Source organism: Trachemys scripta, chromosome 2 (assembly GCF_013100865.1).
Source record: "Trachemys scripta elegans isolate TJP31775 chromosome 2, CAS_Tse_1.0, whole genome shotgun sequence".
Classification (NCBI taxonomy): domain Eukaryota; kingdom Metazoa; phylum Chordata; order Testudines; family Emydidae; genus Trachemys; species Trachemys scripta.
Window position 1 is genome coordinate 150,680,659 of NC_048299.1, and position 25,888 is coordinate 150,706,546.

Sequence of the window (25,888 nt, forward strand, 5' to 3'; positions counted from 1 at the left end):
ATGCAATGTCCTTTGCTTCCTACACTAAACTGATGTAAGGTTGCATCATTAAACAGCTGCGGTTCCATCTCAGAAGTAGCTGTATTTCAGTGAAGTGAGTACTGTGTATATATTTTGCAAAGCACTTTAGTATGAAACGATTCTATTTTGGTGGCAAGTCATTCTTTAGCACTTTTGTATTTAATATCTTTCCCTTCCCAGCAACAGGGTGCTCTCTAAATTACCCCTCTACGATTTCCCCCCTTCTTTTTCACAGCCACATCTTTAAGCTCTCTTTCCATTCAGTCATCTTGATTGCTTTCCCACTCAGAGTCAAAGCATGAAAATTACAAGCCACTTCAAGTAACGCACCAGCTGCTCAGATTTAACTCTTAAATGCCTCTTCCAGCCCTTCAGAACAATAGTCTCTCTGGTATGTTTTACACACGCTTGCAAAGGGGATATATTCAGCAACTTCACCATGCCTTGCCTCTCTCAGAAGGGAATTATCCTGTCTGGGAGTTTGGTACTCTGCTACTCCAGTCCCTACAGAAAGGATCTAGAACTACTGCCTGTAAGCAAAGTCTCAGCTACCATTATAGGTTCAGGCAGTGTACAAGTAACTTCGAATGCAACATGGGAACAAAACAACCCCCTTCCCCTGCAAAATTTATGCAATAGAGGGCCAGTATCACAGCATGGAGCAGACACACAAAATAATTCCTTGCCTTACTAATGTAGAATACAGCATTCAGTTCTAGGCATCGTCAAAAAGTGGGGAGAGAAGTTGGGAATTTGGAGAAGGAAGAGTCTAGTTACTTTCTAGGGCTGACAATACAGGAATCAACGGTTGCTATTCTGAACGTTAACCTTTAATTTAAAATCAATAAGGGAAAGTCATAGATTATTAAAGAGTAGGAGAGAATGACTTATGAAGATTAATCCAATAAAGTAGGTAATAACTGAACAGGGACTCAGACCAGGACTGTATAAGCATCCAAATGAGATCAATAACCAAGCACGGTCGTTTACTGTGATCCAAGGGGACATAACTAGACATAACAAAAGGAAGCCGAAGAAAGGAACGTTTACTTTGATTCTCTAAATGTTTAGCAGGGAGGTCTATTCGATTGTGGGATAGTGTCCTTGGTGAAAGTCCCAACATTTTAGTCATTTTATAAAATGGACCAGAGGAAAAGCGTGGGAACCAATCGTGCTGCTTTCTGGGAATGAACGAGAGGTAGAAAGGATGGCATATCCTGAAGAGCAAATAGAGCAATCAAACGGCTTTTTAAGCTCACGAATACACCACGGCTCCTGAACCACAAGCCAGCAGGGCTCTGTCTCTCACTGAAAGCAACTGCCTGTTTTAATTTAGACTAAGAACAGAGCACTAGCAGAGGTCCTGTTGTGGGTACATCCTACAGCCGGGTGCATGGATTATCCATCGCTCTGTTTTTGAAGTCAAACCACTGTCAGCTGCCCATTTATGTTTAGCGAACAATCTTTCCATCACAGGTGTTGGAAGCACCGCAAGAGAGAAACTGGCAGCACAATGGACGTTTTTGTTTTTTTCCCCCTTTATTACACAGCAGGTAGAAAAAACAGCAATTGTTTCCCCTCTTTCTCTTTACAAAGGAAAGGAACACGGAGATTAAAATTATTTAGTATGATTGTGTTTGCGTCCCATGTGACTTGCTAACCCCTTGCACCATACCCTCCACAGGAGGAGGGGTCTCCACTCAGTAATGGTATTTGTGCGGGGGAGGAGAAGAGGAGCTGCTGTGTTCAGATGCAGCAGACTGTAGACGCTTCATTGGTAGTTCTCTCCCCCCTCTCCTGGAGTTGGGCTAGGTCCAGTGCCCCTTCTCCTGTTCATTACTCCATAACCCTTTATTACTATTCATCCAAACTGCCCTCCACCTGGCTTGAGCAATGGAGAGCCATTGGTACAGGAGGCAGCACAGGGCTAATACCCAATAAGCAGACACTGATTCAAATGTGGGGACAGAAGGAGACCACCAGTTACAAATGTATACTCAGCTAGTCCACCCGACAGCCTTCTTTCCTTGGGTCAGCCCACACTTGGTACTCACCACTCCATGTCTAGGGCATGGTGCTCCCATCAGGAGCCAGGATACACAAGAGCACAGTTGGAAGCACCTGCCTCGCCTAAAGCTGCTAATCCAGCCATGCTAGATGCAACTGGAAGCAAGACAGGTCAGGCTTACCCTCTTCCGTGTACAAGATAAGCATAGTAAAAGTGACCTGCAAAGAGGAATTGCACTTCTTTCTAATGAACAAAGGCAGCTCCTAAAGGTTATTTCCTCTGCTTGTCTTTTTACATTAGAAATTCAGTTCTTCTCTAGGACAACTGGTGCCCTAGCAAAATTATGACATCTCAAGACTGCAAACTAAAAGAGAGGATTGTTAGACTGCTTAATGCTCTGTTTTACTGTTACTGCCACTGTCTAAGGAACACTTTGGAAAAGGATACAAAATCCCCATCCATTCAGTGATGGTGTAAAAAGCTCACACTAGCCAACCCTGTGACTCCCAACAAGTTCTCCAGCAAAGGCAGGGAAGACTAAACTTGAGCTATCTGTTATTTCTACAAGTAAAAAACAAGCGGAAACTTAAGAAACATTGCTGGCCTTTATCATCACGCAGCCTAGAGCGAACCTTCATTTTAAAAACCCTTTGCAGGTCTCCTTTCAAAGCTTTAGTGTATTACAGAGAGAGGAGTAAATTTCATCTTGTGCTGGCAATTGCTGCCCCCTAGTGGCAACAAGGCTCATACAATAAAACAGTTATTGGTCTCGTTGACCACAATCGTGCAAATACAAACAAGGGAAGATAGACAGTACTATCAACATGTGTGTAAGCTTGCTGCAGACAGATGACTTTCAAGAACTGTACCTATGTTACGTGCCAAACGTTTTACACAACCACACAAACAGCCAGAGGTCAAAAAAGCTGTGATCCTACTGCGTTTCAGGTTCTCCTCAACGTTGGCCATAGCAAAACTGAGGACTGTTATGAAGTAGGAGAGCTCAGGAATTGTAATCCTGCAGGGAAGACAGAGCTCATTGGCAAGAGTGAACATCATAGGTGACTTGGGATAACAAGTCAAACTGAGACCAGTGTAGATATTGACACTAAAGAGATGACAGCAACACCAGCTAGGATCAGTTCCAGAAAGGGTGGATTGTCATGGCAGTAGATCCTGTCGTTTAGCAAAGTGATATCCAGTAAAGAGGGGGGCATTAGCCCACACTCCAAAAGTTACTTTTTAAAGTTATGGTCACTAGTTAAGCAAGCTTAAGACAACTTCTCAAATTACAGCAGCAGGACGCTGTTAGAGACCCAGTCCCAGAGCTCTTTTGGGTTCAGAATATGTAGAAGCAGTCTTTTGTGCCAAACCTACAAATGAAGAAGCAACAGAGAAGAAAAGTGAGTGTTTAGCAGTAGAATGGGTTAAAGAAAGACCAAACATATCTTAAGACCTGAAGACAGACACAGGCAAACAGTTACTAAGCCCCCCACCCCCCCATACCATGTAAGTACATAGTGGTTTCTTGACACTTAAATAGCATACCACCTAGGGTTTGCCCTCAGATGTAAAGGATACTAACCCATGTTTCAGGACATAGGACAGTTACTAACTGCTCACAGATATGAAGAAAATTCTATGGGCAGGTCATTCAATCGTCAAGAGATTTCATGCCTTCCTCTGAAGCTTCTGGTATTTACTACTTTTTGAGACTAGAGGGACTACTGATTTGATCCAGTATGTTAATTCCTATTTTTTTTGTTTAAATTAACCTTAAGTCACTCATCATTACTAGGTGAAGCTGAGACTAGCGGCCAATTTAAGCATCTGTATCCGCTACATGAAAAGAGGAGGGGGTGCCCAGAAGAACACTAAGAGGGCCTGCAGCATATTCAGGGACCTGGCAGATCAACTGTTTTAGCTATGGGCCTGCCAACATTTATAAAATGGACCAAAACGCACTTTTATAACAACGACCCACACAGCTGGCGCCATCCAGTTCTTCAGAGTGCTTCTCTTTCGGAAGGAGTTAACTAGCTGGAAAACAGTTTCCACTAGCTACTAAAATAGGAGCTCTCTCTGTTTCACCATATAATGGGAGTAGGTCTGCTCAAAGAAGGGCGTCCTCTCTCTGTGATAATATAAATGTAGGATTCACAGCCAAGGAGACTATAAACATTTAGCCACAGAATAGGGAAGACATGGGCAAGGGTAGAACATGCTTACCCCTCCACCCTGCAGCAGCCCTCTAATAGGACAATCCTTGAAACCCCACTGACAGAGTTTAGAGGGAACTATGCTTTCTGGCCCATATCATGCTTAGCCTCTATGCCAAGACTGCCAGGTGGTGCTAATTTACAGCACAGCGGTGAATTTGTAGAGAAGGACATTTGACCGCTGGCAAGAGGACAGAGAGCCACCACCTCTTGATATGTGGTTGTCTTTGATCCCAGTAGTAGGCCACCAGCTAAGATTGTTGCTGATACATACCTCCATCCTCCTTCTCCAACTCTGCTTCAAGCTCAGTATCAGAGATGCTGGGAAGTAGAGGCTTCTGGGGAACAGGAGGCAGGTCCAAAGGCTCTTTAGTGGAGTCCTGGAGAAGACTATCCAGTTCCTTCTCAAGTTCCTCACTGTCAACTTCTGCTAGGTTAGAGAAGAAACAAATCAATCTCTGGAGGAATTAAACAATATCCTCATAGCACAGGAAATGGGCTGGAAGATCATATAAGCAAAACATCCCAGTGGCCAAGGACGGCATTGTGGCAGGAGAGTGCTGCAAGGACAATCCTACGTCACTGGAAGAGCTGCTCACTCACGGCTGGACACTAAGCCCAGATGTCATTCCCCTTTCAAAGGGGACGTTACACTTGAGAACCTGAGCCTGAGAAGCTCCTGCCAACTCATCTATTACCTGGTGGTTTGCATAGATTCCTGTTCAGGTAAGAAAACTTAACACTGACTTTACAAGTCAAGTTCAGAGCAAGCACTAATGTCCCAGTTTCAGCCTCCACCAAAGTTACTTCAAGCCAGAAAGAGAACCATTGCAACTCTCCTATTATCCAAAACCATGAGCAGCGCTGCATGCTTCTTCCTCAGACAGGGACCTCATACCTCAGGGCAGAAGAGGCAGAAAGTTCAACACCTAGGACTGGGGTGGCAAGGCCGTGTCTGCTAAAGGCAGTAAGGGCTGATACATCCTAACCTCAGTCAGAGGGTATCACTGCTGAAGCCTGTGTGTGGTGGAGGGACTGGGGGCGAGGAAGTGTTTTGGAAGAGACAGATAGCAACATAGGTGCTGTAGAAGATAAACCAGGAAAAAAGGAAGACATTACAAAAGCTAATAGTATCCATCCAAAAAACAGACTAAACTACTCAGTAGTTTACAGCCCCAACCTTGGAGAACTGCAAGCAGTTCTATGAGCTTGTATGTTTGGAGCGAGCTAGCTCCCATCCCCAGTTCTCCATCTACCTAATATTAAAGTCCTGCCATGGGTGCAGGGGACTGGACTAGATGACCTCTCGAGGTCCCTTCCAGTCCTATGATTCTTCCTGTTGAGTCACCTGCAATCAGTGATCAGACACCAGGAGACTACCTGTAAACCCTTGCTCCCTCTACAAGGCACCAGTAGAGCAGATGACTCTGAAGGGATGAGAACAACTGCATATTCTTGGAGAACAGCCACTGGCAAGCACCTGAATGGAGGGTAGGGGAGGAGGAGAGAAGAGGAGGGAAAGCCCACAAAATGGACGAACTCACCCAAGCCATTGATCGACATTCCTGCCAGAGCCTGAACGACTTCATCCTGGGTGTCACAAAGCTGGAAGAGAATTAACAGTACATGGCTGTGCAATAAAGCCTTTCAAGTAGTTTTGACTGCAGTTAGACAGTACACAGATGAGTGCTGTAAAAGAACATCAGAGAGTATCTACCAACACTTAAAGTGCTAATGTTGCAGGTATTTTAAGGACAAAGGAGTAACATGGAAGTTGATTTAAGGAAAGTTGTATGGACCATACAGTCCAAGAGAAATGCAGAGCATAAGGGCAAAATAGTATCAGAAGCCTCAAGTCTAACACCTGGGCAACGTACCTAGTACATTCACCCACTGTTTCTCTATCTGTTCTTATATGCCACCATCATCTCACAATACCTCCTGAATCTGATCCACCAGGTTCTCTGCCTTCTCCACAGTGACATCTTTCATGGACAGTTTCAGAGCTCCTACTCCAGCCTGGTAGGCATTGAACACCTTAATAAGCAGAAAAGAAAGAAATGTTACTTCTATTAGGGATGTGTTCCTTAGATTAAGGAAACACTATGAGCTGTTGCTTCTTCAGAGAAGCCTTAGTGTCTGCCTTCTGCTATCCTAGCAGAGTTTTCAGTAGGGCAGCAGCATGAAGAGGCAAAGAGGATGCAGCCAGAGGCCAATTTCCTTGTCGCAATCACAGTAAGACTCCTAGGCTATCCTCAGTATCTCTTGGAGTAGAGAGGATGAGTCTTACCCATATGCAGGAGCTCTTCAAACACAGAGTTTGAAGAGGTAGGTAAAGCAAACTTGAGCAGCAAAGCGAACGTATGAAGAGAGAGGTGGAAGAAGCACACTACCATCTGATCGGTCTGAGAAGCATATATACGATCCAAGATGCCCTGAACTGCATCCAGCTTGGAAAGGAGCTCTTCAATCCGCCGCTCTGTCCTTCGCTTGGACTTCAAATATCTCAGTGCCTGAGAACATACATACAAACTTGGATCAGAAACCAGGCAGCATCCAAAAGAAGTCCCTTCTTAAAACAACTATTCCAGTGCAGCAAAGCACATGCCATGGGCTGACTTTAGGACTGAGATGCCCTCAAACTCTCTTCACCATTCTACTCCAGACCAGAATGTTTGCATGAGGTTGCACCATGTGAATCAAGCCCCTCTGCCATAGCAGTAGATTTTGCAGGTCTCAATGGCCAATGAGGGTCTGGCTGGAGAATCTTGCCTACATGCTAGGGGTTCTACTGATCGCCATATTTGGGGTCGGGAAGGAATTTTCCTCCAGGGTAGATTGGCAGAGGCTCTGGAGGTTTGTCGCCTTCCTCCGCCTTCCTCCATGGGGCAGGGGTCGCTAGTTGGAGGATTCTCTGCTACTTGAAGTCTCTAAACCACAGGACTTGGGGACTTCAACAGCAGAGTCAAGGGAAAGGGGTTGGGACTGCTTTGTGGCCTGCATCATGCGGGAGGTCAGACTAGATGATCATAATGGTCCCTTCTGACCTTAAAGTCTATGAGTCTATAATAGTCTTGGCATACAACATTGAAACTCAGAAGTTGCCCATCTCGTACCACAGTTCCAAGACCACAGCTTCCGAAGCAGAGCAGGGAGGGTCAGAGTATACTTACTAACTGCTTTTTGCCAGCTCTACAAGCGCTCCGGGCATCATCTTTACACCTGCAAGGACAGAGGGCAAGGAGAAGCTCAAGCCTATAAGCAGGAGGGGGTCATGAAACAGCTGTGATATTCTCCACCCCATCTTCCCCTCTACCACTGTTTAGCCACTTGCAACTGGCTCTCTCAGAACCAGTGCACCCCATAAATCACTCCACCACTTTCCAGGATGCCTAGTAGGAAATGATACAAAGTATTCTGGGGTGCCTCCAAGGACAACATAAGGCAAGTGGCTGACTGTGGAAACACAGGGTAAAATGGGTGGAGAACCCTGGGTTGCCATACTTTGCTCTCCATGCACCTGACAGGCAAATAAGAGCCATTTCTTGCCTTTTCACAGTCACAAGGAAAAAAAGTCCGTCAGCAACACATTATACATGCACTAAGGGCCAGGTCACAAGCAAAGTTTCTTCCCAGAGCTCAAGGACACGGACGGACAGACAGACACACAAATACCTCTCTGCTTCCTGGGAAAGGGACTCCACCTTCTGTGATAGCAGCTGCTCACTCTGCATCAGCTGATAGACCCCGATGTCCACATCATTCACTGGAGATACTTTGGCATGCAGACCTCGGGCAAACTTCACTATCTAAAGGAGGAGCAGCACATTACTGAACTGCCAGACTGTAGGATTTGTGTTCTCACAAGCCAGAATCTCTAGAACAACATCTATACCAAGAAAGCAAGACTTCTTCCTTAAAAAAATAAAAGGCTGTGTAAACTCTGCCGTCACAGTTCCTTGTTCAGCTTTGGGCCCATAATACTAAAAGGGACACTGGTAAACTAGAATCTAAAGAAAGGGCAATGCCAGCTTGTCTTATAATCCAGTAAAATATCACATTTGAGCCATATTAGTATGCAGCCATGATGTCTCAAACGAATGCCCAGAAACTGCAGTGGTGTTGGGTAACTCCATGGAGGCATTCTTCTTTTGGACTCAGCACCAGTTACTTAGTGTTTGTGCCGCATTTTGAAGATGTGAAGTGACCAAGTATTACTGCTATCTAAACAGTGCCCCTGCATGATATTAGCAGGCACTGCACAGCTAAAGGTGTCATCATTCAGATTAGATGTGAAACCAACATCAGAACCATTTATGATCATTAGAAAGCCTATGGTACAACCCACCACCCAAGAGCTGCAGTATTAACCCCAGTGTTCTGGCCAAATTCCAGCAGGAAAGATTACGTTCAACCACTCCGAAATCCCTATGCATCTTCAACTGGTTACAGTGTTCTCCTTTTCTTCCTGTCCTAGACCACTAGGTAGTATTGTTGGAAGAACACCAAGTAACCTGTGTCTATAGCTTGCCTATCAGCTTGTAAAGTGTAGAATTCTTTGGAGTGAACAGCGCTATATATTTACAAGATTGTTTGGGGAGTGGAATTTAGACCCCTCACTTAGTGAACACTCCAGAGACCTCAGCCCCGCACCACCAGCTTATGATCATGGAGAAAAGCCATTTCTTCCTGTACACATACAAGGTGAACGGCTAATGGAAGACACCGGCATTTAGCCATAAAAATTAGTGCCCTGTCAGCAAAACAGAATGCAAGACAGGAATGGGACCACACACACTCTACATAAGAACATAAGAATGGCCCTACTGGATCAGACCAAGGGTCCATCTAGCCCAGTATCCTGTCTTCTGACAGTGGCCAGTGCCAAGTGCCAAAGAGGGAATGAACAGAACAGGTAATCACCAAGTGATCCATCCTCTGTTGCTCATTCCCAGCTTCTGGCAAACAGAGGCTAGGGACACCATTCCTGCCCCTCCTAGCTAATAGCCATTGACAGACCTATCTTCCATGAATTTATCTAGTTCTTTTTTGAACCCTGTTATGATCTTAGCCTTCACAACATCCTCTGGCAAGGAGTTCCACAGGTTGACTTTGCATTGCGTGAAGAAATACTTCCTTTTATTTGTTTAAACATGCTGCCTATTAATTTCATTTGGTGACCCCTAGTTCTTGTGTTATGAGAAGTAGTAAAAAACACTTCCTTATCTACTTTCTCTATACCAGTCATGATTTTATAAACCTCAATCTTATCTCCCCTTAGCTGTCTCTTTTCTAAGCTGAAAAGTCCCAGTCTTATTAAGCTTTCCTCATACAGAAGCTGTTCCATACCCCTAATTATTTTTGTTGCCCTTTTCTGAACCTTTTCCAATTCCAATATATCTTTTTTGAGATGGGGCGACCACATCTGCACACAGTATTCAAGATGTGATCGTACCATAGATTTACATAGAGGCAACATGATATTTTCTGTCCTATTATCTATCCCTTTTTTAATTATTCCCAGCATTCTGTTCGCTTTTTTGACTGCCGCTGCACATTGAGTGGATGTTTTCAGAGAACTATCCACTATGACTCCAAGATCTCTTCCTTGAGTGGCAACAGCTAATTTAGACCCCATCATTTTATACATATAGTTGGGATTATGCTTTCCAATGTGCACTACTTTGCATTTATCAAAATTAAATTTCATCTGCCATTCTGTACCTTCTCTCTATTCTGCTCCATGACTGTGACCCTCTTTTCCTTCTGCAGCTGGAGCAGCAGTAGATAGAATGTCCTCTCATCCGGACATATGCTGGCACAGAGTGAGCGCAATTCTGAGAGGACAACAACAGGGTGGGAAGAGAGTGCAGAATTCTGATAGAGGCGATACACTTCCTCTGCCTTTTCCTGAAGGAAAGGAACAAAACTGTTAGCGTGCATTGGGATCCCTTTCTTATTACTGCAATGGGTGCCAATCTGACATCTCTGTGCCAATGTAGATTTCACACACAGGTGAAGAGTCACAACAGCATTGTATCATGGCCCAAACAAGTCATGTACATCAATTCAAGAATATTTTACCAGCAAATCTACACATAATGTATAGCTCACATGTCGTAACTCATAACATAGCGTGAATCTGTAGAGATATGAGCACAGGATTGGGAGCCAGAAGCTGTGGAATAGTAATCCCAAGTGAGGCAAGTCACTTCACCTCTCCCCCAACTGTAAAATGCGGAACACCACACACCTAACCCTCACAGGAATACTAAGGATTTATGTTTCATTTTTAAAAAGCACCATGTTCTTATCAGCTTTCATATCCATTCCAAACGAATGTGTTTACACTCCTATGTCTCCTCCTCTGCCAATCAAATTCTCTCTATATTCTCTTCCCAGAGGCTTATAAGTTACCTGATATCATAGCTTTAGTCTAGAACTTTGGGGAAAGGTGACTTTTGTATTTTAGGAAGTCAGGAGGTCTGGGGGTATATTTTATTTATTGCACACATTACACAGTAAAGTTTCTAGAAGTCCCAGGGCTAAAAGTGGACTAATGAAGGTTCAATTAGAAGAATTGTTTGTAAAATTAAAAAAAGGGAAAGTTTATAATTCTTTAAAAACAGCATTGTTGTTAATGGAATATAGGAGAATCATTTGTTCCCTCAGTTCCTGAGGCACTGGAGCTGCAAGCTTCCTGTTTCCTCTGCCAAAGCAACAGACACTGCATGGTGAGTAACCCATTCCATAGCCCTTTCTACGCTTCTCAAAGGGTTTCCTTTTCGACTTTGTCCAATTCAAACATTTTTTTTAAATTTCAACTTGATCAGTTAAGCCATTTTTTCACACGTAACACAAAATACACATCCCTTTTCAAAAATGAAAGATACATTTAAACTTGACTAATCTAGACAACTTTAAAAAAAAAAAAAAAAAAGTCAAACGCAGTGTCATGAATTCCATCTGCCCCTGAATCCCACAGTGAATGTTTGAGGCTTTACAGTCACTTTTTTTTTAAAAAAAGGGTTTATTTCCTGATGCTGTATAAAAGCCCCATTCTAATATGGGGCACTCTATCCAGGAAACAGTGCAACTGTACACTGAGTGCTGTCAAGTGCACAATGCAAACAAGTTGAACAGAGAAAAGAGTTCTCTATAATAGCAGTGAGTTATAATCATTTAAGCTGCTGCTTGTAACAAAAATAGGTAACAAAAGTTCAGAAAGATATGTGATTTTTTTTAAGTTGATTTTTTAAAATAGGGATTTTCAAACCCTTATTTTTTAGTTCAGCTAACTCAAGGACATAGGGCCAACTAAAGGAATCAGATGCAATGCCACTAAAGCCAAATGGGGCAACACTGATTTACACCAGCTGAAAATCTGGCTCTATTTTTAAACTTCAAAAGTTGCCATAAACAAGGGCCTTTCACAGGTTTGGAGACACAAGTATAATCATGATTGGAAAGTGTACAAACACTGTTTCAATTTAATTTTAAAGTTGCATGTGAATTCAATGAAGACAAGAGATACTGGATGGACAGTCACTGACACTTGTATGTATCTACAGAACAGATGGTGCTCAGACAGTAATCTGCAGGCTTCCACACATACTGTACTGAAAAAAATATATATACCTCAAACTCAACTTGGAGGAGACCCTTTTTAAATGTAAGAGAAGAGTGGTCTCACAGCAGAGACTGCCAACTCTGCTTGTGTGTTATGATGCAGTGTCATTCACTAGAAAATGAACTGAAAACCCATCAATTCATTTTACAGAAGTCATTTAATGGCCATTACGTTAATTTCTGAAAATATATGTAGAGGGGAAGGGCTCTATGTCCCATCTATGAGCCATTCAACCCCCTCCCCTCTCTTGGGTTTTTGAATGTACATGAGTAGAGATGAAGGTCTCTTATTCAACTCTGACCCTTTCCTGTTAATGTGGGGAAATCTTTAACATGGGTAACCAGGGCAAGCTCCAGACAGTGCAATGCTCACCTGAAGTATCTCCACAAAAATCAGCACTTCCTCCTCCTCAGGCACTTTACTGTCACCCAGCACACTTGACAGGGTCCATTTCAGGGGCTTCAGAATGAAGATTCCCACACCCCATGAGATCCAGCTGCTGTCTACACTGGCTATGAAGTCTGACTCCCTCTGCAGTTTGCCACGTCTGAAGAGAGTAAGACATACCAGAATTAGAAATGGACGTGGCAACCCAGTCCCCGCTGTGCAGATGTAATCATCAGTGCATGTAGAGATCTCTGTGGAGAATCAACTTTAGCAGTAACATTTCCCCAGCACAGAACATATAAGTTGGTTCACAATTCCAGTAGATTTCACAAGATTGTCTAACTGAGGGATTATTTGGACATCAATTTGAAATCTCAATTTAAAATAAAATGTTATGTACAGTACAATATAAAAATGCTCGAGAACAACTACTGTATTTCCAGTTTATTTACTTTGGGCTTTTGACAGAATTTATACACAATGGTTTACTATAAAAATCTTCCCTATAGTCAGTTTCCTTTCCTATTTGTGTGGGGATTTTCCACACTGCAAATTTATAGAAAGTAGTTCAAGGAACTTCCTCTGCCTACACATCCTCTTGCAACTTTGCTGATTTTACAAATATTTTCCTATGTTGTTCTTTCATTTTACAATGTGAAAATAAAACACACACACACACAAAAAGGAAACTGGCTGCAGTGAAGCTCTTAGAGTGATTGTGCATTTGACAGAACTTTATGCATAAAGTACATAACCTGGAAACACAAATCATTTTCTTCTCTGATTTCTTCCAGACGTGACTATTGTGTGTGTTATTTATAACACCAGTAGATAAAAGATTTTCAGACTGGCATAAAATATGTAGGTTGTTCCTTAAGTATTTTCAAGGGGGAACAATCTCAGTGCTGTTGGCCCCTATGTTGGATAGAGCCTATGAAAAGGCAAAAGGTTGCCTCCAGTGCCCAAGCAGCTTCTACAGCACCAAACCTAATCCTCCTCTCCAGAGTCCTCTGGCAAACTGGCCTCCCAGCACCCACTACAATATGGCCCCATGCACTTATACGCAAAGCAGCCTTCCCAATGTCCCTAAGCATATTGCTCCCTATGCCCACTAACTCCTTCTGCCTCATGCACCTTCCCTGCTACCCATTTGTGTCCAGCACCCAAGCTTCCCAGTGAACCTTAGCATACCGCTATCACCCTTTCAGCTCAGTGCCCCCTCTGATCCATGCCTATCAGTCCCCCTTATGTACGGTGCTCCACAACTCCTACCACGTTTCCCACTGTAATGCCCCATGCTGCCCAACGTTCCCGTGCCCAGCACACCCTAGTGATCACTGGCATATTGCCCGCTCAGTGCCCCACATCCCTCCCAGGATTTCCTTGCACCCAAGGACCCCCAGCATATCATGCACCCTAATGCTCCATGTTCCTTACCTCCCTGAACCCCAAACCCACCAGGCTATTGCTCTCACTATTACCACATGCCCTGTGCACTCCCATGACTTGCATCTCCAGTAACCCCTTAGCATACAGTTCTCTGTAAACACCCCACACGCTGCACCTCCAGTGACCCCCAGCATATTGCTCCCAGAACCACATCCTTATACCTTCACCTGGTGACCCCCAGTCACCTCCAGTGACCCCCAGCATACTGTTCCCAGTACAGCACCCCTGTACCCTGCACCTGGTGACCCCCAACATATTGCTCCCTGTATCCCACCCCTACACCTGCACCTGGTGACCCCCAGTTACCTCCAGTGACCCCCAGCATATTGCCCTGCCTTAATGCCCCACGTGCCCAGCATCCCCCAGTGTGTTGGCCCCCCCACCCCACACCTGTGCCCCGCCTATTGCTCTCCCTCCGGGCCGGGCCCGCCCCGAGCCCCGCCCCGGCCGGGTACCTGAGCAGCTGGCGGAGCACGGTGCCCAGCCCCAGCGGGACGCTGCCGCGGCGCTCGAAGGCCTGTTGCAGCTCCCGCAGGCAGGTCCGCACCGCCCCCCGGCGGCGGCCCCGGCCCAGCACCAGCTCGGCCCAGAAGCCCATCTTGCTGTCCCACTCGGTGCTGTTCACCTCCCGGCTCTGCTTGAAGGCCGAGAACAGGAAGGCCATACGCTCCTCGTCCGACTCCCACTCCGGGGGCAGGTCCCCCTCCGGGGCCGGCCCGGGAAGCGCCTCCGCCGGCGAGCACATCTACGCGAGCCCCCGGCTCCCAACGCGGCCTATCCCCCCCGCTTCGCCCAGCCGCGGCCCGCAACCTCTCACTGCCGGGCAGCCGCACGGCGCATGCGCCGCCGCCCCAGGCCTGTTTGTGAGGCCTTCCCGAGCATGCGCCGTGTGGCTGACTGGCCGGCAAGGCAAAGTTCTCTTCCCGAAATGCATTGCGGGACCCGGGCTTGGGGGCGGAGAGGGAGCCTTTACTCGCCCCTGTGTGACTGCTGGGGAGTGGGGGTGCTACTGCCACCCCCAACATGGGACTCCCCAAATATTTATGCCAGCATCATGCTGCAAGGCGAAAGCTGTGTGTGGTAACCCTATGACATCACAGGGCTTCAGAATGACATCATCATGTCAGACATGACATCACGCCAGCACGGCACCACCACACCTCAGGGAGGTCTCCATGCACGTCACAGTGTGGGGCCGCCTTGGAATGGCGTCACGGCGCACCAGGCCTTGTCAAGTCACCGTGACATCACAACGTTCCCAAACGACACCGTCACCTCGGAATGCAGGATAGGGATGCCACATATCGTACCTCAGCGCGGCACAGCAAAACAACACATCACATCAGTCTGAGGCATGCTGAAAGGTCACAGCATAATGACGTCTTAAAATGTCAGCTCACTCCACCCAACCAGCGTCACGCCATGGCACAACAGGATCACGCAGCTTTCACAGCATGAAATAACATGTCCCAATGTCAAGCAGCTAGATCAAAACTGGCATCAATCACACAGTATCAGAATGTGATGTATTCAAACGTCATCGTATCATATCATCAGCTTTGGTTGAAGTTTCACATCACCTGAAATCATGGAGAAAGTCCAGAGAAGAGCAACAAAAATGATTAAAGAACTAGAAAACATGACCTATGAGGGAAGATTGAAAAAATTGGGTTTGTTTAGTCTGGAAAAGAGAAGATGGAGAGGGAACATGCTTCAGTCTTCACGGCTGAGGATGTTAGGGAGATTCTCAAACCTGAGCCGTCCTTTGTAGATGACAAATCTGAGGAATTGTCACAGATTTAAGTGTCACTATAGGAGGTTTTGGAATTAATTGATAAACTTAACAGTAACAAGTCACCGGGACCAGATGGCATTCACCCAAGAGTTCTGAAAGAACTCAAATGTGAAATTGCAGAACTATTAACTATGGTTTGTAACCTGTTCTTTAAATTGGCTTCTGTACCCAATGACTGGAAGATAGCTAATGTAACACCAATATTTAAAAAGGGCTCTAGAGATGATCCCAGCAATTATAGACCGGTAAGTCAAACGTCAGTACCGGGCAAATTAGTTGAAACAATAGTAAAGAATAAAATTGTCAGACACATAGAAGAACATAAATTGTTGGGCAAAAGTCAACATGGTTTCTGTAAAGGGAAATCATGTCTTACTAATCTATTAGAGTTCTTTGAAGGGGTTAACAAACATGTGGATAAGGGGGATCCAGTGGACATAGCGTACTTAGATTTCCAGAAAGCCTTTGACAAGGTCCCTCACTAAAGGCTCTTATGGAAATTAAGTTGTCATGGGATAAGAGGGAAGATTCTTTCATGGATTGAGAACTGGTTAAAAGACAGGGAACAAAGGGTAGGAATTAATGGTAAATTCTCAGAATGGAGAGGGTAACTAATGGTGTTCCCCAAGGGTCAGTCCTAGACCAATCCTATTCAACTTATTCATAAATGATCTGGAAAAAGGGGTAAACAGTGAGGTGACAAAGTTTGCAGACAATACTAAACTGCTCAAGCAAGTTAAGACCAAAGCAGACTGTGAAGAACTTCAAAAAGATCTCACAAAACTAAGTGATTGGGCAACAAAATGGCAAATGAAATTTAATGTGGATAAATGTAGAGTAATGCACATTGGAAAAAATAACCCCAACTATACATACAATATGATGGGGGTTAATTTAGCGACAACTAATCAGGAAAGAGCTCTTGGAGTCATTGTGGATAGTTCTCTGAAGATGTCCACGCAGTGTGCAGCGGCAGTCAAAAAAGCAAACAGGATGTTAGGAATCATTCAAAAAGGGATAGAGAATAAGACGGAGAATATCTTATTGCCCTTATATAAATCCACGGTACGCCCACATTTTGAATATTGCGTACAGATGTGGTTTCCTCATCTCAAAAAAGATATACTGGCATTAGAAAAGGTTCAGAGAAGGGCAACTAAAATGATTAAAGGTTTGGAATGGGTCCCATATGAGGAGAGATTAAAGAGGCTAGGACTTTTCAGGTTAGAAAAGAGGAAACTAAGGGGGGATATGATAGAGGTATATAAAATCATGAGTGGTGTGGAGAAAGTGAATAAGGAAAAGTTATTTACTTGTTCCCATAATATAAGAAGTAGGGGCCACCAAATGAAATTGATGGGCAGTAGGTTTAAACAAATAAAAGGAAGTTCTTCTTCACACAGCGCACAGTCAACCTGTGGAACTCCTTGCCTGAGGAGGTTGTGAAGGCTAGAGAACTAGATAAATTCATGGAGGTTAAGTCCATTAATGGCAATTAGCCAGGAAGGGTAAGGAATGGTGTCCCTAGCCTCTGTTTGTCAGAGGGTGGAGATGGATGGCAGGAGAGAGATCACTTGATCATTACCTGTTAGGTTCACTCCCTCTGGGGCACCTGGCATTGATCACTGACGGTAGACAGAATACTGGGCTGGATGGACCTTTGGTCTGACCCAATATGGCCATTCTTATGTTCTTATAACAGTTTTCAAGTAGGTTGTTAGAAGGAAGAGGGTGACAAATTGTTCTTAACCTCTGAGGATAGGACAAGAAATAATGGGCTTAAATTGCAGCCAGGGAGGTTTATGTTGGACATTAGGAAAAACTTCCTCTCAGGAGGGTTAAGCACTGGAATAAATTGCCTAGGGAGGTTGTGGAATCTCCATCATTGGAGATTTTTAAGAGCAGGTTAGACAAACACCTGTCAGGCATGGTCTAGATAATACTTAGTCCTGCCATGAGTGCAGGGGCCTTGACTAAATGACCTCTGAAGGTCCCTTCCATTATTATGATTCTATGACATAATATCATATTGTGACACTATCACCACATTACCTCTGGGGGTCAAGTGTCATCCAACTGCAAACCATCATCCTCACAACATAATGAGGTAAAATACCTCATTATTATTATTATTATTTAATTTCATTTATCCTACAGTAGCACCCAAATGCAGCAATCAGATAGGGGGTCCCATTGTGCCGAATGCTGGAATAAAAAAGGAGCGATTGTCCTGACACATCATAATCAATTCACAACACAATGTAATAATACTTAGCTCTTATATAGCACTTTTCATCAGTAGATCTCAAAGCACTTCAATCTTTAATATATTTCTTCTCACAACATCCCTGTAAGGTAGGGAAGTGCTATTATCCCCATTTACAGCTAGGGAATTGAGACTAAGTACCTTTCTCAAGGTTACGCAGGAAGTCTGTAGCAGATCAGGTATTAAACCCTGATTGCCCAGATCTTAGGCTAGTGCCCCAACCACTGGATCATCCTTCCTCATCAGGGTGTGCCAAACATCACTATGTAGGATGAGGGTGACCAGTTGTCCCGATTTTATAGGGACAGTCCCGATTTTTGGGTCTTTTTCTTATATAGGCTCCTATTACCCCCCAACTCCTGTCCCGATTTTTCACATTTGCTGTATGGTCACCCTATGTAGGATCAAAATGTCATCTTGTCACATTGAAACTTCATCGCGAAAGGGCAAAGCGCCATCACATCGTACAAAAAAGTATCACTTTAACCAAAGGGTCATGGTGTTGTGCAATGCAAGATCGCCCCACTGAGCGGCAATGTCATTGCATCAGGTCACTGTGTGATCATACTGCAATGTCAACTCACTAAGTCCAATCAAATTGTTCATAGGCTATAATGCAGCAGCGTTATGTCAAGTCACAAAGTCTTCGCATCAAAAAGCAACATCATCATTGTCATGGTGAAAAACTAAATAAAGATGTCTGTATTTTGTTCTTGTATAACAAAACAATGTTATACAATTGAGCCATTGACTGAAGACTAGGTGTGTCTCATGACAAAAAAATGTAGATCAATAAATATACACTCTGAGGCCAATCATAATCTATGGCAGATGCTGAAGGTGTCTTCATTTTAAAAGTATTTATCCAGTCTAAGGAAACCCTGCCAGTTAGCTGTATGAAACAGCAATTTTCAAGACAATCTACCTATGCACATGCATTTTACAGCTCTATGAAAAATTCTCTCTTAAGCAGAAAGCTCAGCTCAACTTTACTTGGGGAAGTTGCAACTGCTGCTCTATTATGTGTCTAATCTATCATATTTCTAAGGCAGCTATCAAAGTGATCTCTAAACAGACAGCTCTGAAGTAGCCAAACATTTACTGTGCACAAAGGGCTCTTTGAATCAACGCTGTTATTTCCTTTCAGAAGCAGGTGTTCCCTACAACAGTTTGTTTCATCTCACTGGTCAGTGGGACCTCAGTGCCTCTATAAGCATAGTATGCCTCATGTACAAATGTACATAAGACTTCCTAGCTCCATTTAGTTTGCCCCATAGAGGTAAATATCTTCCACATTTGGGACATATCTCCTACTCCCCAACCAATTTCTACAGATGTCACTGTCACCCCACTAGCTTCTCCTGCACCTCCTCAGAGTGTTCTCCACTAGTTTGTTCCTCTCCCTTTTAAATAGGGTGACCAGATGTCCCTATTTTATAGGGACAGTCCCAATATTTGGGGCTTTTTCTTCTACAGGTGCCTATTACCCCCCACCCCTCTGTCCCGATTTTTCACTCTTGCTGTCTGGTCACCCTACTTCTAAAGCACATGGCTGGAGCAGGGAACTGAATGAAGTGTGTGGGCGGGGAAGAAGTATGCATTGCTATATTACTCTTTTTCACATGCAAGGTCTTGCTTGATTTGTGCTCGACTTCCCTTTTTGCCCACGTGCACCAAGCTGAGCAGAGGACTGGCTTGTGAGAGAAATGAAAGTTCAACATGGATTTCCTTTTGAGAAACATTTCCTTTAATATTCTTTATCCACCCCGTACCATTACAGGGCCTGATCACCTCAGATTTCTGCATAAAGGGTGTCCCAAGCGTGCAGGGGGTCTGAGGCCATCCTGGACCAAATTATCTGCTGGTGCCACTTCACTGAAGTCAATGGAGTTATGCCACTAGAAAATGTGGCCCTTTTTTCTTCCCAGCGTGCTTGTCAGAGCTGAGAAATTTCTTCTCCAGCTGGAAATTTCAGCGGAAACCTTGTGAGAGTCCCGTGGTTCCAATCAAAGGAAACCATCTACCAGAGCATGAACAGCAGTTTCTTAAAACAATAGCCCTATGATGGATGGAAAGATAGTCTTCTGGGAAAAAACCTAGCAGGTGGTCCCTGGAGTCCTGATTCTAAGTTGTCTGGATGCTTCCAGAGCAGGAAGCCCTGTGTCACCTGATAGCACAGAGATCCAAAAGGCAGCATACTAAGTGACCCTGCCCCCCACAACCTTGGAGATCATCCAAAGGAAGCGAAGCTGCTTGGCAAGACCTTCCTTATACACCCAGAGCTTTTTTTGCGTCACAAAGTAAAGCCCTGCTCATTTATTTTCAGAAAATATTATACTGCTCAGAGGTGGCAGCTTGACAACTTTGCAATCTGAAGTCCTCTGCTTCCTCATGGAACAGGCATAGCACAAACTGAAGCAGGGCCTGTTTCCAGTGCAGTGTCCCTCAGTCCTGATCTGGAGGGACCACTGCGCCGGAATGCACCCCTGTACTCATACCCTAGCCACTGTTGTAATAATCTTGGTACAAGGTATGCCTGGTGAGGTATCATTTGAAAACTCGTAACTTGCTGATCAGTAAGTTCATGGTAAAAATGTGTGTAATAGCATTATGTGTAAAATTATAAATTTCCCCCTGTACGATGTTAAAAATATGTTCAGACTCACGTTGCACCAAATTGGTCAAACAGACCTGTCTTGAACAAAGGAGTGTATACTCGTCTGTTTACTGCTTAAATGCAAATTAAGAATCATCAAGCAGAATGGGGGAAGGGAGAAAACAAAAAAACACCCCGAGGGACCCCTCTCTGTCTCACTATCCACCTCACCCTTTGCACCCGAGAAGACAAAAGAAGCAGATATTGGACTCGGGGGAGAGGTCCTGACCTAGAGGTTGGTCAGTAATACTGCTGGAAACATGTGTAGAGAAACTTTGCTTGAATCTAATATAGTTTGTGAAGTTAGGCACTAGAAAGCTTTTTATCCTTATTTTTCTTGTAACCATTTCTAACTCTTATGCCTCATCGCTTGTACTCACTTAAAATCTCTCTCTTTATAGTTAATAAACTTGTTTTATCTAATTCAGTGTGTTGAATTTGTTGTGTCTGGGTAACTCCATTTCAGGTGGCAAGTTGTTGTGTATTATTCCCTTAAAGGAATAATAGACTTAATATATTTGGACTGCCCAGGAGAGGGCTGGGCAGTACAACACATACATTTGGGGGGTGAGGGAGATCTAGGCCTGGGAGTGTGTTGGGTTTACCCTGCAAATAGTAACCAAGGCTGGTAAAAGCCAGACTGGTGGCTGATGTTTGCTGACAGGCTGCTAGGGTCACAGCTGCTGGACCAGGATATAGCTTTACACAGACACTCAGGGTGTGACTTGAATGCTGGAAGGCTGTTTGTGAATGGCCCAGGTGGGAGCTACTTCAGCAAGGCATTGTAAGACATCCCAGGTTGCATGGTAAGGGTGACATAGCCCCTCACTGGTCTGGATTGCACCCTTGTATTTCACAACCTGGAGAGTTCTGTACCTGGAAAGTTCTGTCTTTATGGTTCATTCTGTCCTTCTTGGCCTCTCTGCACCAGCTGCAGACATGACTTCTGTGACAGAGATACTAGGAACTGGTCTGAGACTCACCAGCATTTCACATAAAGCACCCTAAAGGTGGTCCCTCCAGAACAGGGTTGGGGTGTAATGTGGTAGAAACATACACTGTTGAAGGTTAGGCTTGGAGAAGCATCTCCAAAGCTGTCAAGACCTCAGGTGGTAACAACTTCAAGTCACTATCAACATGGGCTGGATTTAAACTAGTGGCCTAGACATAAATAGCATCGTGGCCTATTGCTAACCCTGTGAGTCACAGCCAGTCCTCCAAACTCCACCACAGACCATCCAGCAAACTAGAACCCAGTAAGAAAAGAGAACAGAGAGAAGCAAAATGATCAGGAAAAAAAAAAAAACTGCTTGCCTCCGGGCTGCAGTCTTCAGGTTCTGTCTGCTCTACAAGAACAACAATACCCACCTGCTGAAGTGAAGAAACAGATTGACAGAGCCAGAAGAGTACCCAGAAGTCCCCTACTACAGGACAGGCCCAACAAAGAAAATAACAGAACGCCACTAGCCGTGACCTCCAGCCCCCAACTAAAACCTCTCCAGCGCATCATCTAAGATCTACAACCTATTCTGAAGGACGATCCCTCACTCTCACAGATCTTGGGAGACAGACCAGTCCTTGCTTACAGACAGCCCCCCCAACCTGAAGCAAATACTCCCCAGCAACCATACACCACACAACAAAAACACTAACCCAGGAACCTATCCTTGCAACAAAGCCCAATGCCAACTCTGTCCACATATCTATTCAAGTGACACCATCATAGGACCTAATCACATCAGCCATGCCATCAGGGGCTCGTTCACCTGCACATCTACCAATGTGATATATGCCATCATGTGCCAGCAATGCCCCTCTGCCATGTACATTGGCCAAACCGGACAGTCTCTACGCAAAAGAATAAATGGACACAAATTTGACATCAGGAATCATAACATTCAAAAACCAGTAGAACACTTCAACCTCCCTGGTCACTCAGTAACAGACTTAAAGGTGGCAATTTTGCAACAGAAAAGCTTCAAAAACAAACTCCAACGAGAAATTGCTGAGCTTGAATTAATATGCAAACTAGATACCATTAATTTAGGCTTGAATAGAGACTGGGAATGGTTGAGTCATTACACAGATTGACTCTATTTCCCCATGTTAAGTACCCTCACACCTCTTGTCAACTGTCTGAAATGGGCCATCTTGATTATCATTACAAAAGTTTTTTTTCTCCTGCTGATAATTGCTCATCTTAATTAATTAGCCTCTTAGAGTTGATATGTCTACTTCCACCTTTTCATGTTCTGTATGTATATATATCTCCTTACTATATGTTCCATTCTATGCATCTGAAGAAGTGGGCTGTAGCCCACGAAAGCTTATGCTCAAATAAATTTGTTAGTCTCTAAGGTGCCACAAGTACTCCTGTTCTTCTTGCCAGGAGAGCTAGTTATTATTTTTATTTGTGTTGCAGTAGTTCCCAGAGAACCTGATCAGGGCTCCATTGTGCTAGGCACTGCGTATGCGCACACACACAGTAAAAAACAGTGCCTGCCCCAAAAAGCCAGCAATATAGGCTATGACAAGACACAATATGAGAGAAAGAATGGAGGAGGATGAGTAAAGTGAGCATGTAATTGTATAATAAGCAATTTCCTTGGCCACCATCTGGCTAGCCATTGTAAACCAGTTAGGGGACATACATGGCTCCAGTGGGAATGTCGATTGGACCTTAACTGCGTTTCATAGACTGGGCAGAATAAAGCATTCGCCTGGTTACATTACAAGGTAATATATCAACTGGAACCATGTCTGTAACTGGATTAGGAGACAACTAGGTTGTACCTAGAGCTGATCAGGATATTTTTGATAAAACAGTGTCAGAAAATGTTGATTTGTAGAAATGGAAGCTTTTAGGGACAATATCAATTTTGAGGAGGTAGATTTTGTGTGTGTGGAATTTCTGGCCACAGAGACAGACCCACCCCAGAATAGCTAGGTGATTGGGGCATTTATGGGACTCTGCCTAATTCAGAAGTGGGACTTGAATGTGGGTTTCCTACATCCCAGGCGAGTGCCCTAAGCACCACTCCGCAGTTTCTCTTTCTCTGCATTAAAGATTTCAGTAGCTCTTGGTTTTGCTTCACAGCAGAAGGGGAACTAATGGCAAAACCACAACTTTTTTTGAAAACGGAATTCTCGTTTTCTGGCCAGCCATAGCGGCAGACACGTTCTGATGTAGTTGCCAATCTGTACTGAATACACAACCTGGGTCACACTCACTGGTTGCATACAGGGTTGTGGTTACAGAGATATCATAAGCAAGAGGAACAGACATTCTTTCATAGGTGTGAGTTTATTTGCTTTTCTCTGTGGTTGTTTGGATTTTACAAGACCATAAAATGATTTAAACTGAGGACATAAAAAGAATCTGGCAAAGATCTAAGTACAAAACCAACCACCCCACCTCTGCACCCCTCCTAACTAACCTGGGTTCCATTGTGCTCAGCAGTGCTGTTGGCAGGATGACTAGGTGAATTCTAAAAGTTTTGTGCAGCTCCATATGTGAGATTTCTAGCCCGTAAGAGAAAGTCACTGATTTGCCCCACTTGGCTTCGATGAGACCATTTCTGGTCTTAAAGTTATGTGTGGCGACGACAGAGGAAAGGAAACAGAACGCCAGGTCTGTGGTAGCCAGAAAGCTTTAAAAGCCTCAAGCCGAAAAACCTCCCAGGAAAACTTTCCTGGGGTTTTTATTCTTTCTACCTCTCTGCTTACAACACTTCTAACTGGTTACATTCTTGCGCATAGGGAAAGCATACAGTGTACAACAACATGAGATAGCAAACCCATATCTTGTGCACGTGAAAGCCAGCTGCGAGGGAGACAAACAGGCCAGCCAAGAAGTTTCCCAAATCACAAACGCTGGGGTGAAGGCCACTCCTGCCTTGTAGCCATGGAAACAGTGTGCCGTAACCATGGGCTGGCAATTTGGGAGCTATGCATTCCTACAGTTATGTGTGAGTTATTATTTATTCATATCACAGCAGCACACAGCAAGGCAAGACTGGTGCCCCATTGCGCTAGGTGCTGTACAAACACACAGTGAGACAGTCACTGCCTAGAAGAGCTTACCCTAAGTAGATGAGACAGGCTAGGGAAAATACAGGCACATTGCAATTTGCTCAAAGTCACCCAGTGGCTTAGTGGTAGAGGTAGGAATTGAACTTAGATCTCCTGAGACCCAAATCAGTGTCTTAAGCACTAGATCACACTATCTTGCCCATAGTCTGGTGGATTAAGGCCTTTGAAACGGCCTCTCACTGGCAAGAAATGTCTCATATAAAACTGTATAGAACTACCAGTCCTTCCACCCCTGGGGCAGGCCTGTAGCTAGGTAAAAAAACATGAAGTTTAGGAAAAGATGGGCCCCACCCTCCAAAATAAAAAATAAAAAAATGGAATAGGGTGGCCAGTGATCCTCCCCTGAACAATTTGATATGCTCCTCTCCCTGCCACATCAATTACTACCCCCATCCCCCTACCTTTTTATGGGACCCTTCTGCTCCCCTCCAGTTACTCTCCTGGGCACCAGAACGCTTTGTAGGATTCATCCTCACCATCTTTTCTGATGTTCCCATAGAATTGGTTTAAAGCAGGGGTCGGCAACCCACGGCACGCGAACCGATTTTGAGTGGCAGCTGCCTGCCCAGTGAGAGGAGGAGGAGGGGCGGAGGGGCCGGAAAGCGCCACGCTGGGGGAAGAAGCGGGGGAGGGGGGAAGCTTGGCTGCCACAGGACCAAGCTTCTGCCTCCTGCCCCTGCAGGGGAGAGCGGTGGGGGGAGGTCCCGGCCCCCAGCCCCACTCAGCCCCCCCGCCCACCGCTTTCCCCTGCGGGGGCAGGAGGCAGAAGCTTGGTCCTGTGGCAGCCAAGCTTCCCCCCTCCCCCGCTTCTTCGCCCAGTGTGGTGCGTTCCAGCCCCTCCACCTCCCCCTCCCTCTCCCTGCCGGCGATGGCCCTTGAGAGGGGGAGTGGAGCAGAGCTGAGTGGCAGCGTGCTCGCTGTTCCGTAGAGGAGGCAGAGAGAGGTAGGGACGGGCCTTGGGGAAGGGGGTGGAACAGGGCATATCCCTCCCAGCCCCCTGCCATGAGCTGCTCAGGGCAGGGGGCTGGGAGCACCCCCATGAGCCGAGCACCCCAGCCCTCTGCCCTGCACCCCCCACCCCTCTGCCCTGAAGTCCCAAACCCCAACACACACCCATCCCTCTGCCCTGCACCCCCCCACACTCAGCCTTCTGCCCTGCACCTCCACACACACCCCAGCCCTCTGCCCTATCCTCGAGTTACCCCCAACACCCAGCCTTCTGCCCTGCACCCCCCCCCACCCCCAGCCCTCTGCCCCGGCCTCTGAACCCCCCCACACACACACCCAGCCTTCTGCCCTGCACCCTCTGCCCTGACTCTGAACCCCCCCCCAGGTCTGGGGTCCCGGCTGCCGGCCCCTTGCCAG

At 45.2% G+C, this 25,888-nt stretch overlaps 1 protein-coding gene across 3 annotated transcripts; it reads right to left on the reverse strand.

The window, feature by feature from the left end:
- Positions 1-1,541: 1,541 nt before the first annotated feature.
- Positions 1,542-24,307, reverse strand: CHMP7 (charged multivesicular body protein 7). Of its 3 annotated transcripts, none has more exons than XM_034761847.1 (10): positions 23,869-24,307; positions 12,251-12,425; positions 9,973-10,158; positions 7,924-8,057; positions 7,422-7,470; positions 6,642-6,761; positions 6,187-6,285; positions 5,793-5,853; positions 4,523-4,678; positions 1,542-3,402 (listed from the first exon to the last, which is right to left on the reverse strand). In XM_034761847.1, the coding sequence occupies exons 1-10, from the start codon at positions 23,940-23,942 to the stop codon at positions 3,338-3,340; spliced, it is 1,119 nt and encodes a 372-aa protein (XP_034617738.1). In that variant the 5' UTR covers positions 23,943-24,307; the 3' UTR covers positions 1,542-3,337. The 3 variants fall into 3 exon arrangements, with proteins under 3 accessions (XP_034617738.1, XP_034617736.1, XP_034617737.1); XM_034761845.1 differs by lacking the exon at positions 23,869-24,307 and adding an exon at positions 14,170-14,574; XM_034761846.1 differs by lacking the exon at positions 23,869-24,307 and adding an exon at positions 14,170-14,573 and having other exon boundaries at positions 4,523-4,675.
- Positions 24,308-25,888: the final 1,581 nt, after the last annotated feature.